Consider the following 17832-nt stretch of genomic DNA (forward strand, 5'->3'; position numbering starts at 1 on the left):
AGCCGAGCGGGTCCCCGAGTCTCTGTCCTCCAGCTCCAGCTGTATGTCTGCAAGGGCTGCTCTGCGCCGGTGGGGATATATCGTTACCGATGCTCTCCATCTAACGTGAAAATTCCATACAACTGTTTTAAATACCGGCCGAAGCAATGGGAGCTTTCGGAGTGATAATGGGGCTTTTACAGTACGCGGGACTTTACATTCAACTTAACGCAGCTCTCAACGACGGACACGGAGAGGTGGATAATCACATCTCTGGGAACGGTAAGTTGTGTTAATGCGTGTGTTTGTTGGAGTGGAAGAGTGAAGCTCTCATTGCATTGACTCTTAAGTGTTTGGGTGGGGTTTAGTGAACAACAACGTTTGATGTCAGTGATTAGTTCAAATACATTACGGATGGGGTGTGTGGGGCTAAATTAAACAATGAGTTGTGCACTTTCATCGACCATGTTTGAGCTTTTTAATATCCCTGTATATGAAACTTGTTTTTCATTACTCATTAAAAGCGCAAACACACACACACACACACACACACACTTAGGGTAATAACAAGCAGGGGCAGGACAAAGGCTTTTGAAGCCTGGGTACAGGCAGGTGTTTCATCATAATGTCTTCTTACTAAAGTGTTTTCAAAATGTTTGTGTGTATAATTATTTTAGCACACACAAACACACACTCACAAAACAGATGCTGCAACTTTGGTAAATGTTTACATATCCCTAAATGTCAGTGGAAAATAAACATTTTTTAATTTTTTTTTAATATCAGAGAAAATGTGAGACTAGTATAAACTGTAATAAAGCCAGTCATCTTTCATTTCTTAACCATGCTCTTTGGTCTGACAAGTCCATTTTTTTTTTTGTTAAATTTTACTTTATACATAACTGACTAAGGTCTTTCCCAAAGGCACAACACCCCGACCAAACTTCTTGATTTTAGTAATTTCATACAGTATCTCTAATTATGGTAGAGACAGAGGGACAGAAAATGTGAGGAGAGATTGGATGGGATGATGTGCAGTGTAGGGCACCCTTTGAAAATCAGTGAGATGGTAGCCTGCCCATTACTGGGGCCACTACAGTGGTGTATTAATGTTTCATTTTAAGACAGTTTAGAAAATCTGTGTCTCTGAAAACTTTATTTTGAGTTGTATTTCATCAAAAAGTATAAAATAATGCTAATTAATATTGCTAAACAAGAACTGTAGAGTTATGAAAAAGTAGATATGAATTACAAATCCAACAGCACACTGTGTGAGCTGTTCAAATTGACAAGGCTTACCAGAATAGTTCAACATACGGAAAATTAAACCCAGGGTGGACTGAACATTTAGTCTGATGTACAACAAAATAAAATGTAACACTATAAAGTAAAACACAAATGCAAACGGATGTGCACATTATGTGTTTTCAAGGGCAAAATACAGCTTTAGTATTCACCCAGAGGAGAATGAAGTTATTGTACTGTGCTGTGTGCGTTTTATGGATGTGGGTAGAGGCTTGAGATGCCCTGTTATTCAAGTAATCTGCCATATTTCATACTTAGAACTGGCTAAAAAAATGTAAGTTTGCAGTTGTCCGGTTGTCCTTCTAGGTTGGTATTTCACAGAATAACACATGACTTATTGTAGTTTCACTGGGATTGCGGTACTGTACCTGTACTAACATAAAAATACTATGTAAAAGCCTACATTAAAATTCCCTTCCTTTTAGATAAGTGTCTACCCTTGCACCTTCAACAGCAGGATCTGTTGGGCAACGATAAAACCTACTTCAGACTGAAACATTTAATGTTTACCTGCACGTTTGAATGCATATTTTCAGGTCATAGTCACTGGAACCACTGTTGCATTATTTGTTATATTTTATTTTACCAGCTCTAATAATTTATTTGAATGTGAAAAACAATTCTGATTTCTTTTTCTGTGGTTCATACATTGTGAAATTTTGAACAGAATTATCATTTATAGCTAATAGCAATCTCACCTTTCTCCTGCACCTCCTAACCTTACTGTTACATAATTAAATTGCGTGGTTTGCCTTCAGCTTGCTGTGTTTAGCATTTTAGCTTTGACTTGACAAACTATAAATTCTGCAGTGGCGTCACAAGGATGGACTGTACTGGACAGGTTAGAAAATCAGCAGCATTTTTCCCAAAGGAAGCAAATTAAAATCGACTGTAGTATTGGCATTAATACTGTTACCCAGGCAAAAAAAAAAAGAAGGAACGCCTCCGTGTGTTTAACAAGAATGAAAAACTATACTGAGAAAACAACCTAGAAGCTTTCTACTGTCATATTTGTACAACATCAGCTTCACCACCAGAAAACAGAGTTGTACTATCCTTTGTGGTTAGATAAGATTTTTTTTTTTTTTTTTTTTGTAATCAGACTCTTTGATAAATGGCTCAAGCAGAGGGAAGCCGAGCCTTCATGCAGAGCAGAGAGGCCGGATGCACAGTTCTGGAGAGTGCTTGTTAAATTTAGCCCTGACTCATTTGTTTCAGATAAGTGCACCTGGCCCTTGCACCCCAGTTTCCACTTGAGCTGAAGTGTAGATTGAATCACCTACAACGCAAAAATATATGTTCTGTCTGAAGACAAACACGTTCAATGGATCAGTAGCTTCACCCCATTGTTTGCCACATGCATCAGAATAAGACTCTTACCTGCCACAAGTACTTGAAGGTCAAGTGTCAGCAGTAAGGAAAGCGACAGAAGCTGTAATAAGTGATGTTATGCATGGGGGAGGTCTCAGGGGTAACTTATAACAGAAAGTGATGATAATGATGATGGGAAACATGTTGGAAGCCTTTCAATTTTAGCATAAGATGTTGCAGTGTTAGTGTTCTTTGGCAATGCTCATCCTGCTCTGTGAGGGCACTACCTTCACAGTGTGGGGGCGTGTACCAATTCATTAGGCTTCCAAAGTGGCTAGGATCCTCACCCAGTCCTCTGCTTGGTGTCCTCTTAATGAGGACAGCCAGCTCAGTCATTTTTGCATTGGCTTTTAATTTGATGGAGCCCTGACAGTGCAGGAGGTGGGGGGCAACAGATTGCACAGTCATGCTGTCACAGCAGAGGGTGCTGGTGGAGGCTTGGTAGGAAACAGAAGGGCAGTGAAACAAGAGTGTGTGTAACACAACGTGACTTGAAGTGATGACTGGTGATACAGAAATCTCCTCTGATCTGTAAGAAAAAAACTATCAATCAGTTGTCTTGATATTTCTGTGAAACCTACCTGATTTTACGAACATTCAAGTCAAACAAAAAATAAGCTTTGAACAATTGACTTTCAGTACTTGTAGCTACATTAAAACATCATATTTTATTTAATAAATTAAGACTATTAATAAAAATTAAAATATAACAAAGAATTTCTCATGGAAAAAAAGCAGTTGTGATTGTTTTAATTATAGATTCATCTGCTGATAATTTTCCTCCAATAACCGACTGTGATTTGCCCAATTAAATGCTGACAACAGTGAAAAGGTTCATTACGATGACAAGAGATTGATTGCTTTACCTGATGCCTTTGGCATATGAAAAATTGTCTGTGAAGTAGGTGATGGTTGTAACACTGAACAACACTTGAGGAGGAATTACGAGAGTTCAGAAAAGCTCCGTTTTCAACAACATTAAGCAGTGAACAGTTATCATTATCTTAACTGGTGTGTATATTAACATGAGCTGCTTCACTATTATGTCTTGAATTGGTTTTATAATTTTATTGTTGACTGGCACCAGTGTATATTTCCGATCTCCTGAAATTGTACACTCCTGGTCTAACCTGAGGTCCTCAGCGAAGGCTAGTTACCCCACAATCTCCCTGAGAAGACCTGAATGGCTCACTTTTGTCTTTTAAATCTCTTAAAGACGCATTTTTATAAGTAGGCTTTCTCTGATCTTCCATTCTGAGTTATTTCTATGTTGTCCTTTGTAATTGCTTTATCACCTTCTGCTAGGGATTTTTAATTTATTTTATATTTGCTTTTAATTTACTTGTTTTTTAATTTTAATTGTCTTCATTCATCGCTTTTAATCTCCCTGTCCTGCCTGTATTGTTATACCTAATGTTTCATCTTTATCTCCTCTTAAATGTTTTATATGCTGTTTATTTCCTGTCTTGTCTCGTGAAGTACTTCCTAATGTTGTTTTTTAAAGGTGCTATATTAATAAAGTTTTTTATTATTATTATTACCAGCAAAAATCTGTGCTGCGGGCAGTTATTCTTTGCTTTGCTCATGCATTACAACACAGACATGAATGTAAATTTGTCATGTTATTCTTTTTTATGTTCGTTATATCACTGTATCTAGTCAGATGGCCAAAACAGCTGTTCATAAACACCGAACAAAAAATACATGTATTTCTTCTTCTTTGCAAGCTATATATTAAGACAACCGAATCACATTATTAGCATGATTATTTGATGAACACTTATTTACAGTTGTGCATGAGAAAAGTTACCCCAATATGCACCTGCAAAATGTATTTGCATCCAGCCACGTACACGTAATGTTGGCATGAGAACAGCTACTACACGTAATATATCATTTGTAAGGATTTGAGTGCTATAAAAATCATTTGTGTGTAGGAGCAGTTTGGGAACAGGCATGCATCGTTATAGTAAGATGATGATGATAATTATTTACTATTTTTATTATTAATAATACATTTAAAGCTTGCAATTATCAGTCAACTTAACTAGTATTATCACTGATGTTATTCTTTCCATCGTTCTAATCCTTATTTTTTTAAAAAGGGCTCTTAATTTTTTGGGATTTTCTTTTGTCCCTGTTCTATCAAGTATTTTCCTGGGTTGCTTTAAATATTAGTATTGTGACAATCCCAGTGTACCAAAGTGCACATTTAAGTTTGGTGTTTTTTTGATAAAGATATAGTACAATAGTGAATATTCTACTTTAACAAGCTCTGTGTGTTATGATTCAGTTATTAAACAGATTATTATATGTCTACTTTCAATGCAAGAAAAAGTAACGTGAAAATGTAGCAGCTTAATTCAATGTCTTGTTTAGTTCATTGAAACTGTGTAGACAGGACATGCCAAGCAAGGGCTCCTGCACTCTACTCAAGGAAAACACAGACACCGTTACTTAAAGGCTCTCAAGGGCGACATAGAAGAAAGGAACATAATGTTGTCTTTCATTACTGTGGACTCCAGATGGAGTACGGTGAGCAATCTCGAAAATGCCTCAGAGCCCTGGTATGTGTTGTCAACAATACGTGATACTTCATGTAGCCACATACTGGGAGGAAACGCAGAAATAGCCTCCGTGTCTCGCGTCCCAAGGGCTATGAAAAATTCAGTCCGTAAGCCCGGTGTATCAGTGGCAAAAGGTGGACAGCTGCTTGCTTGAATCCCGGCTCCATTCTTATTTCATTATTTTTAACTTCCACCTTGAATTCAGGCTGAAGGTCTCGCAATAAATGATAATTTCCCAAAGGACATACCTTTCTGTTTGCCCCAGAGCTGATTCTGGACCAAATACAGCTTTATTGACTTTCTGGCAATTTTTTTGTTTATCAGTATAATTATTTCCCACACTTGGTTATTTGCTGTCACTTGTACTGTAACTGTTGTACAGAAATCTCTTGACGTAATATCCTAGGTGATCCAAATATTTATTTTATATATGTATACAGGTTTAAGAAAAGTAGCTATTGACTACTTAAAAGATGTTTTGAAAGTGCGATAATCTCCAAAGGTTGTGTTGTATTCATCGATCTAACAGAACTCTCAGTAGGCGTTTTTTGTATGCAGGATTAAAGCTTTCTAAGATCAAGATAAATATCTGTATCTGCAGCAGGTCTCTTTATTGCTGCTGCTTCTTGTTGTTTCACCCACTATTCCCTTGGGGCTTCCCTGATTATTAAACCCATTCATCAAATTAGTGAAATCCCTTCTCTCAGGGGGTTTCTGTTCACGGGCTATTTACATTCACCTTGGTCGACGTTATGTTGTTTATCTGGGTTTTTGTGTCTTGGTATTTACAGCTTTTTCTTCTTCTTAATGATTCGTTTCTTCTCTACAGTGCCCTATAGATGTGACTCAAATGGCACCATTGAGTTAATGAACCTGATTTTACTAGCTGTCCCTGTAAGGCAGCACCTTTTCAGGTGAAAAATGTTTGCACTTAACTTAGAAAAGGATTTCTACAATTCCTCCAGCTACCAGGCATCATTTCTCATATCTCTCTGTAGGACTGGACTGACACATGAAAGCAGCCCTGGAGATGGGCTCAGATGAGCCACATAACCACTGTGGTCCTTGGCCGAGTTTTCTCAATAGTCAAGTATAGCCTGCTGTCCATCATTATACTTTATCTCTCTAAATTCAGACACATTTGAAGAAGGGAGAACTTTCAGCCACACCAGTAAGGCCTCTTTAGATTGCATCATAATCTTATTTCTGTGCTTACTTCCTGCATACATATTTTACACTGATATTATTCTAAGATTTGCATTTAGGGTGATACAATTAGGAATTAGTATGTCAAGTCCCAGTTTAGGCACAGAGTAGGAAAGGTGAGATTGACTTGGTTTGGATATGGGAGAAATAAAGAGAGACTAAATTGATTGGGAGAAAGAAGCTGAAGAAGAAACAAGTCAAGATCAAAAGAGAAAGGCCAAAGAGGAGACTAATCGGTGTGCTGTCAAAATGACATGCAGGTGGTTGCCGGGTTGGGAGAAATGGAAAACAGATGATCTGCTGTGGTGACCCCTAACGGGAGCAGCTGAAAAAGGACAAGACTGACATGATACACAGTGACACTGTTTTTTCAGCAGCCTGAATTGTTGATACATGGCAGGATGGATCTAAGCTTTCATATTGTTTGTGTCACTTTGTGACCCCAACATCTCAATGTTGCAGCAGAAATGCAGATTTATTGCAGCAGGCAGCATTTTTTAGTCCTCTATTGTCCAATTTTTGGCCCATCTGCTTCAAAGTTCATTTCCCGTGTTCCGAAATGCTCTGGTGAATACCTTGGTTGTACCAAGTGGTTATTTCAGTTTTTGGCTTCCAATAACTTCGAAGCAGCTAGCCATTCTTTAATCTCAGTCATCTACAAGGCATTTTCACCCAAGAACTACAGCTCACTGGATATTTTCTCCTTTTTGTGTGGCGAGTGTATGGGGAAAACACACCAGATCTGCAGTTTTTTAAAATACCATGCCAGAGCCCGGTACAGACAACGACACAGTCACTTAAATCACCTCTATCCCCAACTCTGATGTTGGGTTTAAACTTCATCTTGACCAGGTCTACATCCCTAAATACATTGGGTTCCTGCCATCTGTAATAAACCTGCCATTGGTTGTTGTATCTGGGTGTACCTAATAAAGTTGGTAGTTATTGTATAGAGTAAACTAGTGTTTACTAGTGGTTGGATAAAAAAAAAAAAAATCAAGAATACAGTTAGTTAGGACAGGCCTAACTAAGATGATCAGTTTCAGACAACTATTATTTTTCCAAAGAAACAATTAGCTATCTCATATGGTTCACTCTGTTGCCCATCTGCAAGCCAATTAGCAACCCATTTCCATCCTATCTGCTTCTTTCATGGTGTATCTGACCATTCAAGCCATACCTGTCGATGCCTACTCTGTTCTGTGCTGGTATTTTCCTCTTGATCTTGCCCTTGGTTTCCATGTAATGTCCACAGAACACTGGATTGATGTCTCCCTGGATTATGCAATTCACATATGCATGTCGAAGGCAGACTAACTCTCAAAGCAGATCCAAGTAAATATATAAATATTACAAATTGCTGCAGGTGGCGCAATCAATCTTCCTTTGACTATATTGGTCCTGATTGAACTAAAAACTGCAATTACAAGCTGCAAATATTTAAACGTTTCTTAGGTGGAACAACTGCATATTGAGGAAAGAAAAGGAAAAAACTGATTGCTGGTTTTCGTCTCTTCAAGTAACTGGCAGTGAGAGGAATATAGAATAACATACACCCTATCCTTTAATGGTTTCACAAAGTAAAAACAGAAGCTTTCAGGGGTGCTGACAAGCTTACACTGCAAGCCTCTCTCTCTCTCTCTCTCTCTCTCTCTCTCTCTCTTTCTCTCTCTTGCTCACATAAGTACACAAGCATGGACAAGGAAAGATACGGCTGTCACACTTGCTTCTCATCCATGCTAATGAGGCGCCTGTAATTTAGTCATCCTCAAACGGCTCAAGCTCCTCCACAACAGGGAGGGAGAGAAAGAGAGGATCGATGCATTGACCTTACACTGCCACTCATACTGGATTTATCCCTCTTGTTTTGCCTTGGACCTGAAGATGAAAAATATTTACCATTGCTGGAAAAGTATGGTCTCTGTAGGGCATGAACAAAGTATTTGCCTTTGTTTATATATTTATGTCCTCCACTGGATTGTTTTCTTTCATTATTTCCCCCCTTTTTCATTTTTAATGAGTCTTTGGTGGCTAGAGAGCAGCTGCTCCAGTGTTCTCATGGTCTCACTTCTATCATTGCTCTCTAAGCAATAAAGTAAAAAATGGCAAGGAGGGCCACTTTAAAAATGCATGTACTGTACTCTGCATCTTCAGACAAGCGTGCCCCTGCCTCTGCTTAAAAGATGGTTATGACTGTACTGCCTTTATGAAAATCCATACTAAGACAAGGCCAGGCCAGACAAGCTCATTCCTTGCCAGCTATATAGCGTTATAAATGAGACAACCCAGTGTGCTTAAGATTTCCCTGGGAGTCAATATCCACTTCAGAAGTACACGTTCTCATTGTACTCTCAGCCAGTTCAGGGCCGTGAAAGTCCACGGACGGAGTCAGCTTTTGTGTTGATTTAGCATTCTACCAAGGTTATTCGATTGATTTCTGGTGATGCTTGTGTGATTAAAGTCAGGAAACAGTTGGACGTCTGCTGAGCAGGCTTGTTACGGCCTGACACTGGCACTGCGCACACCAGCAGACAGTTTGTTTGTCAACAAGTCATGTTTCACAGGCAGGGCTGAGAAGGGCTCCTGCATAGCTAACTGGAAGGCAATTTGACAACTGTCAGATGGACAGTCAAACCCTGACAAAGGACCCGAGTTTGTCGAATAGCAAACACTGTATATTGCTTATACTTTTGACAGCAATCATTTAAGTGAGAATGAAGGAAGTTTACACATAATACAGGTGAAATATTCTCTATTGTGGTCAATTCCCTCTGTTCATGATCTCTGTGACTCGTGTCTTTCCTGATGTGAAATTTTCCCCTCATACATTTGATCATCAGGCCTGCAGTCACAACAATTAAGGTTCATCATAAATTTTGAACATAAAGCAGAATGCGCACAATTGAGTTGCTGAGTCGGTTGAACTATAGTGTGAAATCTAATTTTCACCCAGATGCTTTTTTTGTCCTTTGATTTAATTTTTTTTCTTGAGATTGGTGTGTAAAGTCAAATCTGTAAAAGCTGAATTCTGTGTTTCCAGTCCCTGCATTAAAAAAAAAAGATAAGAAATTTCACTTACAAAAATATAGAAAAATGTCTTTATTCTCGGTAACTTATGGACTTAAAAATGGTGATGTGGAAAAAGACTGACTGCACATACTCAGAAAGTGTCAGTATGTCAAAGTCAAGTAAAAAAGCTCTTTGCTAGAAAACTGAAGAAACACTATCCATTAGTTTGTTGTGAAATTGGGGGAAGCATAATTATAACTCAGTAGTTAATGTAGATTTAATGTAGCAGCATAGAGGATCATATGCAAATAGATTGCACTCTCTCTTGTTTGAAACATTGTTGTTATGATACACCACCATAGCTGTACAGGTGTAATGTGTTTAAGTACACTGACAATGTGTGGACATGCATTGTTGAGTTGTGGCTCCTGTGTAAGCAGGGCACAGAGATAGTTTACATATATCAGTAAACTATAACAGACTACATGGTCAAATATTAGAATGAAGAGATCATAACATCATCAGTATAACATCTGTCATTCTGTCTTCCTCTTTAGAAAAAAGACGGTCAGCCTCACTTATGCGTCTTTGTCTCTCCTTCACGTAATCTCTGGTGCGGTGTAATAAGCAGTTGTCAAGGATTAATGCCACATTCATAGATAATCTTGTATACCATATGTCTTCAATAATCCTCATCAGGAAATTGACAGTTTGTCCAGTGAAAATCTAGAGGACTCTTTAATTGAAATGGATAAAGAAATGTTGAGTGTGTATAAAAATGTAATGCAGTAACAGAGTGGATGATGAGATTCATCCATCTAACCATTCTGCTTATCCAGTTTAATGTGACGTGAGGGCTGGAGTCTATCCCAGCTGTCATAGGAGAAGCATGGTATGCCCTGCACAAGAATTTATAGATATTTATATACACCTTTTGTGTGAAACACATTTTAGCTATGATTTAAATTCACCTGGATTAAATGCCAGTTATGCGATTTCCTCACTTAGAGAACACAAAAGCACTATACCTGCATGGACCACATATATAAAAATGGTATACAAGTAAAATATTTGATTTATATGTACACTATAATATTTATACATATTGTAGCACCAAATCAAAGTGTATTGTATTTAAAATCAGTACTGCATATTGAGTTTATATTGGTGATAACGCCTGAATCTATGACCAATAGTTGTAATTCTTAGGCTGTTTGCTCAACAAACCCTCGAGAAAAGCTACCTTGAAACATCTCTTACATTATAGTGTAGGATCACTGATTAGAAGCCAGAATTACTCTCACCTTTCTCACGAGGTTCGAGTGGTAACTGAAGGATACTACTTAATTCAGAAATTATCTGAGTGCCTGGGGGCTCATCCTTAGAAGTTATGTGAGGACCTTGATCGTTTGGGAGGGGCTTTGCGGACAGCTGCTACTCCTCTGCTCTGAAAAGAGCCAGGTGAGGTAGTTTGAGGATCTCACCAGGATGCCTCCTGGATGTCTCCTAAATGAGGTGTTCCAGGCATAGGAGGAAGTCCTGGGCTAGATAAGACATTACATCTGTTGGTTGGTTGGTTTGGCCAGGGCAGAGTGAGGTCTGGACATATATGCATATATGAGACGGCTACCCTTGCAACCTGAACCTGGATAAGTAGCAGAAAATGGATGGATGAAAGGATGATATTTTTCTGTTATTCTGCCAGCAGATAATGTGAGAAATTACTGATTTTTGTTTGTTTGTTTTTTTATTTCCATTAGTCATTTTCCTCTCGTCTATCTAGTAAAGGATTCTTACTTTATCCTTTTGTCTTTTTTTAATTGTTGTGACTCTCTGGGCAATTAGTGTGTGTGTGTGTGTGTGTGTGTTAAATAAAGACAACGCTTATGGATGTTAAATGCTGCAGGATGATTTAGAAGCTGCTCTGTTTGTTATTCTCTGCCTTTACCTCAGCTGGGATTTTGTTGTATTAGGAAAACGTGTGCATTGAAACATGCAGCAGAAACACGTAGCTGAACGTGGTCAACTTATGGCAAAGAAATAATGCGTTGCACCTTTTTAACACGTGTTTCAATTCTACATAGCTACATTCAGACAGACACACACACACAGTATGCTGAATTGAAGCCATAGGGCACCACACAGCGAGTAACACACAGGGTAATTCTCCCAGGATGCTGAACACCTGCCAAAGCCAGTGGGCAAGGCTCCAGGAGATGTAGTGAGCTACTCTTGAGACTGTTGGAAGAATCTCTTTATGCCAGACACCAGAACGCCAGCAGACACATATTGCCCACTCAGCGAGTGGAAAGTACGAAGGGAAACTGAATAAAAGGAGAAATGAAAGTGAGAAAGGATACTTAATAGGTAGAAAGTAAAAATGAAAGGGTAATAGGAACAGGGAGATAGGAGAGTAAAGATGCTATTGTTTTCAACAATTGGGGGTAGACTTTTAAGAAACATGTCGGTGGGCTAGTGAGAGAGAAAAGCAGAGAGAAGGCAAAGGATTTAAAAGAAAAGAAAGAGGTTAAAAATTGAAGGAAAAAATCTTACCTTTACAGATTCAGGGTCTTATTGGTTGGCAGGGAAGTGGAAAAGTGCAGGAATTACCTTGCAGGTATAAGCCTGTGCTGGTACTATAGCTCTGGACGCAAGGACTACCCATGCAGCTTTCTCCTTTGCTTGACTTTGACATCGGATGCTGTGGCTTCAAATGACTGTGAACACTCAGAACTGGTCCTTTTTCAAGAGTTCTCCTTTATTCTCTATTTTGATTTTAATTTTAAAGAACCCTTTCAATAAAAGGTTTTGTCCGATGTAACCAGTTAGACTGTTAAAGCCAACACCAGTTCAGCATGAGTCTGATTGAAAGCTGACCTAAATATGTGTGCTACTGTTTTGATACTGTGACTGGCTAATAATTAACTATTATTTAGATAAAAAGGAAAAAAGTATTATTTTTAGCATTTTTATGTAATCCTTTCACAATCAGTAGATGAGCAAACCAAGATACATCATTACAAACCACGTGAGAATTTCGAGTCCACTTGTTGGCCGCATGTGGCTGAAGCAGGAGCAACAAAAGTAAATACAGGAAGAAGGTGACGTGTTACGGACCTCTGGACACCATGGAGAATCCATGTCCATTTCATAGCTAATTGCTAGCCTGTACTGACCTTTGGACATCTATGGTCAGTGTTGGGGAGTAACGGAATACATGTGCCGCTGTTTTGTATTTAAAATACAAAATATGAGTAACTGTTACAGTTACCGTTTAAAAAGGTGGTATTCAGAAAACAGTTACTTTGTTGAAATAAATGGATTACACGGTGGTCATTTCCTGTTTCATATGTTAGGCTACGCCCTCTCTATTTTTGGTAATTCCACGCCGGTGGAAACCCAAACAAAACACACATTAAGAGGCTCAAATGCCTGTGTCTCAATCTCGCGTCTCATAATGACGTGAGGAAATATTTTTAAAAATTACTGTTCAAAAAATGATTTAATATGAAGGCAGAGTGTTAGAGGCATAGCCCTAAAGAATGTAGCCTCATGGGCAGTGTAGTCCGTGCTGCAGGGAGAATGGACTGCCATACACGTTATGTGTCTGTGAGCCTTTCAACGCATCTCTCTGTCTCTCGTTGGCAAAGTTGCCCCAGACAACAAAGTAAAGCTAGTTTTCTGCTACAAGCCTGACACGGAACCTGACGTATTAGCCAGAGGTCCCTTTACTACGGCTCGGAGCCACGGACCTGTTTTATATACGCACGGAATAGCTTTCTATACGAGATCGCTGCAAAAAGTCCAGCCTTACCTAATGTCAAGTAATCCAAAGTATTCAGAATACATTACTCTCACTGAGCAATGTGATGGAATACGTTACAAAATACATTTTGGGGCATTTATTCTGTAATCTGTAGTGGAATACATTTTAAAAGTAACCTTCCCAACACTGTCTATGGGGCCCTGCCGTATCCCAGAATGCTAAGCATACATGGCTACAGGAAGGTGTTTCGGGCAAACTTCCCTGGTAGTTGGGTCAGATTGTGGTTGAATCATGTTCGCTCTGTAAATGATCTGCGAGTGTTTTGGTTGTGTGTCCATACCAAGGGGGAAAACTAACCAGAGTTCAATTAAAACAGACTAAACACCACAAAATACACAAAATACAATGGTGTATCTAGGATTTTACAAAGTTGTTTACTTCAGCTAATATGTTACTCATGCTCATTCAGCAATGTTATCATGCTGTGTCATGTAATAGAAGCGTTCCACATTTCACAGCTTATGCTCTTCAGCAAAGACTTAAAATCTTGAAGATGTAAAACTGTTTACGTCTTAATTAGGGATAAACACGGGCGACCGTGGTTCAGGGGGTTGGGAAGCTCATCTTGTAACCGGAAGGTTGCTGGTTCGATCCCCAACTCTGTCTTTCTTGGTCGTTGTGTCCTTGGGCAAGACACTTCACCTACAGCTTACTACTGGTGTTGGCCAGAGGGGCCGATGGTGTGATATGGCAGCCTCGCTTCTGTCAGTCTGCCCCAGGGCAGCTGTGGCTGCAACTGTAGCTTGCCTCCACCAGAGAGTGAATGAATAGTGGAACTGTAAAGCACTTTGAGGACCCTGAAAAATGCTATATAAATAAAAATAATCCATTATTATTAATTACTTGGGACACTTACCTTTTTATTACATTTTGGTTCCATGGGCCTTTGCAGTGTTCTCTGTTGAGTGCTTTTAACAGAAGGGTTTTGATACTCCTGTATTGGTCAATTAATAATTTATTATGTTGAAACATTTTATTATTTAAAGATATTACATACCTTCCTTTTTGTGCTTACTTGCTTTGTGTTTCTTACTTTCTACAGTATGTCACACACAAACAGCCTTTTTTTTTCCCGCAGTAGTGCAGTCTGTTCCAAGTGACAGATGCTGCAGTGCTGTGCCGCTGGCTGTTGATACTGTGTCTGGAGGACAGAAAAGTCTAAGAACCTGCATTGAGTAAGAAAACCCAGATGATTGAAATGCCACCCTTGGTTGTTTTGCTCTTATATTTTGTGCGTGGCGTACTTCTCTGCCTTCCCGGCTTCAGTTGTAGCACCATATGTTGGAAGCGCAATATAACAAGACATTGTTATTAGTTTTGCCTGACATCTGTGCTCTTCGTCAGAGACCTGAGAGGCAAGATTGCCACTGCTGAATAATGAGACGTATACTCTTACAGAGTGCTTTTCATTGCAGAGCATCATATTGTAGTATTATGGAAAAGTAGCTGTGTTGGCATAAAACCATAAAGAAAATGGCTTTTCTCAGAAATGTCAATCTTTGCACCACCTTCTAGAGTGACAGTAAATAAGTTAGCTGTTCCTTTTCTCTTATTATTTGTTTAGTCTTATTAAAGCTGAATGAATAGAATATGTAGATGTAGATGTCTCTAATTTCTGTAACTACTCTAACTTCATGCCTTGGCTGTAATATTTATTTATTTATTTTGCCAGACGTTATCGGCCTTGTCATGTTACAATTTTCTGGAACGTTTCACTTTATAACAATCGTCACAAGTTCTCCCAGGTGCTATTTCTGAATGTCTTGATCTGTTGAAAATGAACAATTATTGTGGTTTCCTAGCAAGAAAGCCACGCACCATCAGATTACAGTTAATCTTTGTACCTGCTGTGATTACAGTCTGCACTGGCAGTGTAGGGGTAGTTAGCGCAACGGGAAATTGTCTCAGCAGATGCAGCCTACTGTGCAGAAAAATCTGAAGAAAATGTGCACATTTACAGTTTTTGTTTCCTTTTGCTTATCATAGATCTGCACTTCCTATTGTTTTTCTGTTTAGCTGTCTGTGCACATCTGATCTGCCCCGAAACGTTCTATAAAGTCTGGCAGTTTAAAATAAAAGACACTCATGTCTGTAAAATGTTTCTTTTCTTATGGGAGCATTTTACTTTTGCATTACAATGAAAGGGTCTGATTGAAAATGTCAGGATATAGAATTTGCTGTTGTCTAGTGAATCTTTTGTTAAGACTGTTATTTCTGCAATCCACAGTGACATTTCAACCTGAGCTAGGAACTTATGGTTTATTCATAGTTTCTCTTTCATCATGTCATCATGTTTTGTATTGTTGTACTGTTTGTATTTTTAAACCTTGAACCTTTTGCATGTTCTCTGTTTTAACATGAAATATTGCGCGGCGCATACATTAGAAAGTGCAGTTGCTGCCCTTTTATCTGCCGGCATCTTAACTGTTAGATTGTTAGGCTGTGATGAAACGTAGACAGTAGAGAAATATTTGGTTATTTGGTGACTGAAGTGTTATTTTTTTTTTAGCATAAATAAAGTGTATTTGTAACTTATTAAGTACTTTAATGTTAAAGTGATTTCTTTCAGGAGATCTCTCAAAAGCTTAAAGGAAATGTGTCTATATGTATGGTTTTGGTCTGCCAATGTAAAAGCAGTTTTTATCTGAGCAAATACTGACACCAGGATGTTAGGACCTTTTGGAAACGCCTCTATTGAATGTGTTGCATTCACAGCAGTGGTTGAAGTGGAGGGCAGTATAGAGAAAATCACTTGGGGCCATGCAACACAATATTATCTGTGGCTGTGTGAGACACAATACAAGCTATTTTACCAATATGTTTGGTGTTGAGATAAGACATCCAAGGCTACGAAGCTACCCATACACTAATACATTAGTCCTGCAAGAAACCAGTCTTTGTAAGGATTGCAATGCATTTTTTTCAGTCTAGACTTCTTTAAATCAAACTGAAAAGTCTCCAAAACTATTGAATTGGTATGGCATTTAAAGTATTAATTCTGGTAAAGCAAAACTGAGGTGCTGAATGCCAGTAAAACTGTTTAACATTAGCATAAAGTCTCTGTTATTGTAATTTTTTCAATTGTCATTTTTGAATATGAGCGTTGAAGTCGGAACTTCACTGTGCCAAAGAACAGCCTCTCAACACAGCTTACAGACTCCCTTAGGTGACCAAAACTGTTGTGCGTTGTTGCTACACAGGGCTCTGCTGGCTGTTGTCTGCAAGTTGCCGCTGCGGATTGTCACCAGGGGGCAGTGTTAAAATATTTGGAAAAACTAGTAATGTTTGTGGCTCTTGTTTGTGTTTGTGCTGGTACTTTAGCTTCGCCCCTGTTGCAGAGAAGACAGAACTAACACATAAAGAGCTTTTTTGTAGTAAAATGAGCATTAAACAATGAAAATTCTCAGTTTCTCACATGTGCACTGTAAGTCTTTGCTTTTCTTGCTTCTCTCTGCAGTGAGCTCTTTCCTCTTTAAGTGACCATTTAAACCTCAGGTTTCTACTTACTCATAGCATCATTCCTGTCAGAACATGCTTTTCATTTATTTATTATTTATGTAGCTATTTTTCTAAAATCTTTTTAAAGTGTATCAAATAGCGAGATATTGTGTCCCTGTGAAAAATGTTACAATTGTATGTAAATTGAATGCATAGTTGGGGAAAATGGATAAAAAAGTGTTCAAGCAAGATTACACTGTTACATGCACATTTGCATACATACCAGATAAGTTTGTCACAAAGTGTCCTGTGTTTATCCTACTTTTCTGCCTTTTTCTCTTTTGGTCCCGGAGAGTCTCAAAACTACAGCAGGTCTCCTCCTGACAAATGAGGCCACTGCCTGACTGCACCGCAGTAGTGCAAGGGCACAGAGGCTTTAGGAGTCTGTCCAGTGGCACTAAAGCCTCTCTCTGCTTGCCTATTCTCAGCTTTTTTCCCCCATCAAGCCTACTTTTCATCTTTGCAGAAAGCAGAGTGAATATCAGTTTCAAATAATAAAAACTCCTCTCTTACTCACTTTTCTGAAAGATGGTTATTTTCTCGATAAGACTTAAAATATTACCTGATAGTCTATATGGCTTCTGTCCTTATCGCTCTTCAAAGAGCGATGGGTTTTTCAGTACCTTTCCTTTTGTTTTACAGTTTTGCCAGGTGATGGCAGAAACCAAAACAGAGCTACAGGAAGAGTGAATGTTGAACTGTACATTTACATTTGATCAATACACATCACCTGTGATGCTTTATGCGCATTATGCTTTTACTCTGGAGCATATTAATTATATTCTAATTTTAATGGCCAATGCACTGCCAGCACAACATTGAGCTGACTGAAATTAGATTACATTTCATGGTATGTAACCTCAAAATTGCATTGGTATTGATTTAATTTCTAAAGCTGCATAAATCTAATTTTGTGTTACACTGACTGGGTTCAGTATGTTTATGTCTGCTCAGACCTTATGCACAGTAATGTGTATAAAGGTCTGAGTAATGTAGTAACTTCTAATAAGTCAAAGTTTTCAAATTAATGAATTTTATTTAATTGAAATGATCAGTCATTGATAATGACAT

The 17832-nt window shown here is 38.5% G+C and overlaps 1 protein-coding gene across 1 annotated transcript in view; it reads left to right on the forward strand.

Annotated features, from left to right (window-relative positions):
* vstm2lb (V-set and transmembrane domain containing 2 like b) overlaps window positions 1-17832 on the forward strand; it is a 21664-nt gene continuing 3832 nt past the window's right edge. The window contains exon 1 of the mRNA XM_085159866.1: window positions 1-261. Within this exon, the coding sequence (XP_085015992.1) occupies window positions 147-261 (115 nt within the window). The 5' untranslated portion in view covers window positions 1-146. The remainder of the gene's footprint in view (window positions 262-17832) is intronic.

This window comes from Neolamprologus multifasciatus, chromosome 5 (assembly GCF_963576455.1).
Source record: "Neolamprologus multifasciatus chromosome 5, fNeoMul1.2, whole genome shotgun sequence".
In the NCBI taxonomy this organism is placed as follows: domain Eukaryota; kingdom Metazoa; phylum Chordata; class Actinopteri; order Cichliformes; family Cichlidae; genus Neolamprologus; species Neolamprologus multifasciatus.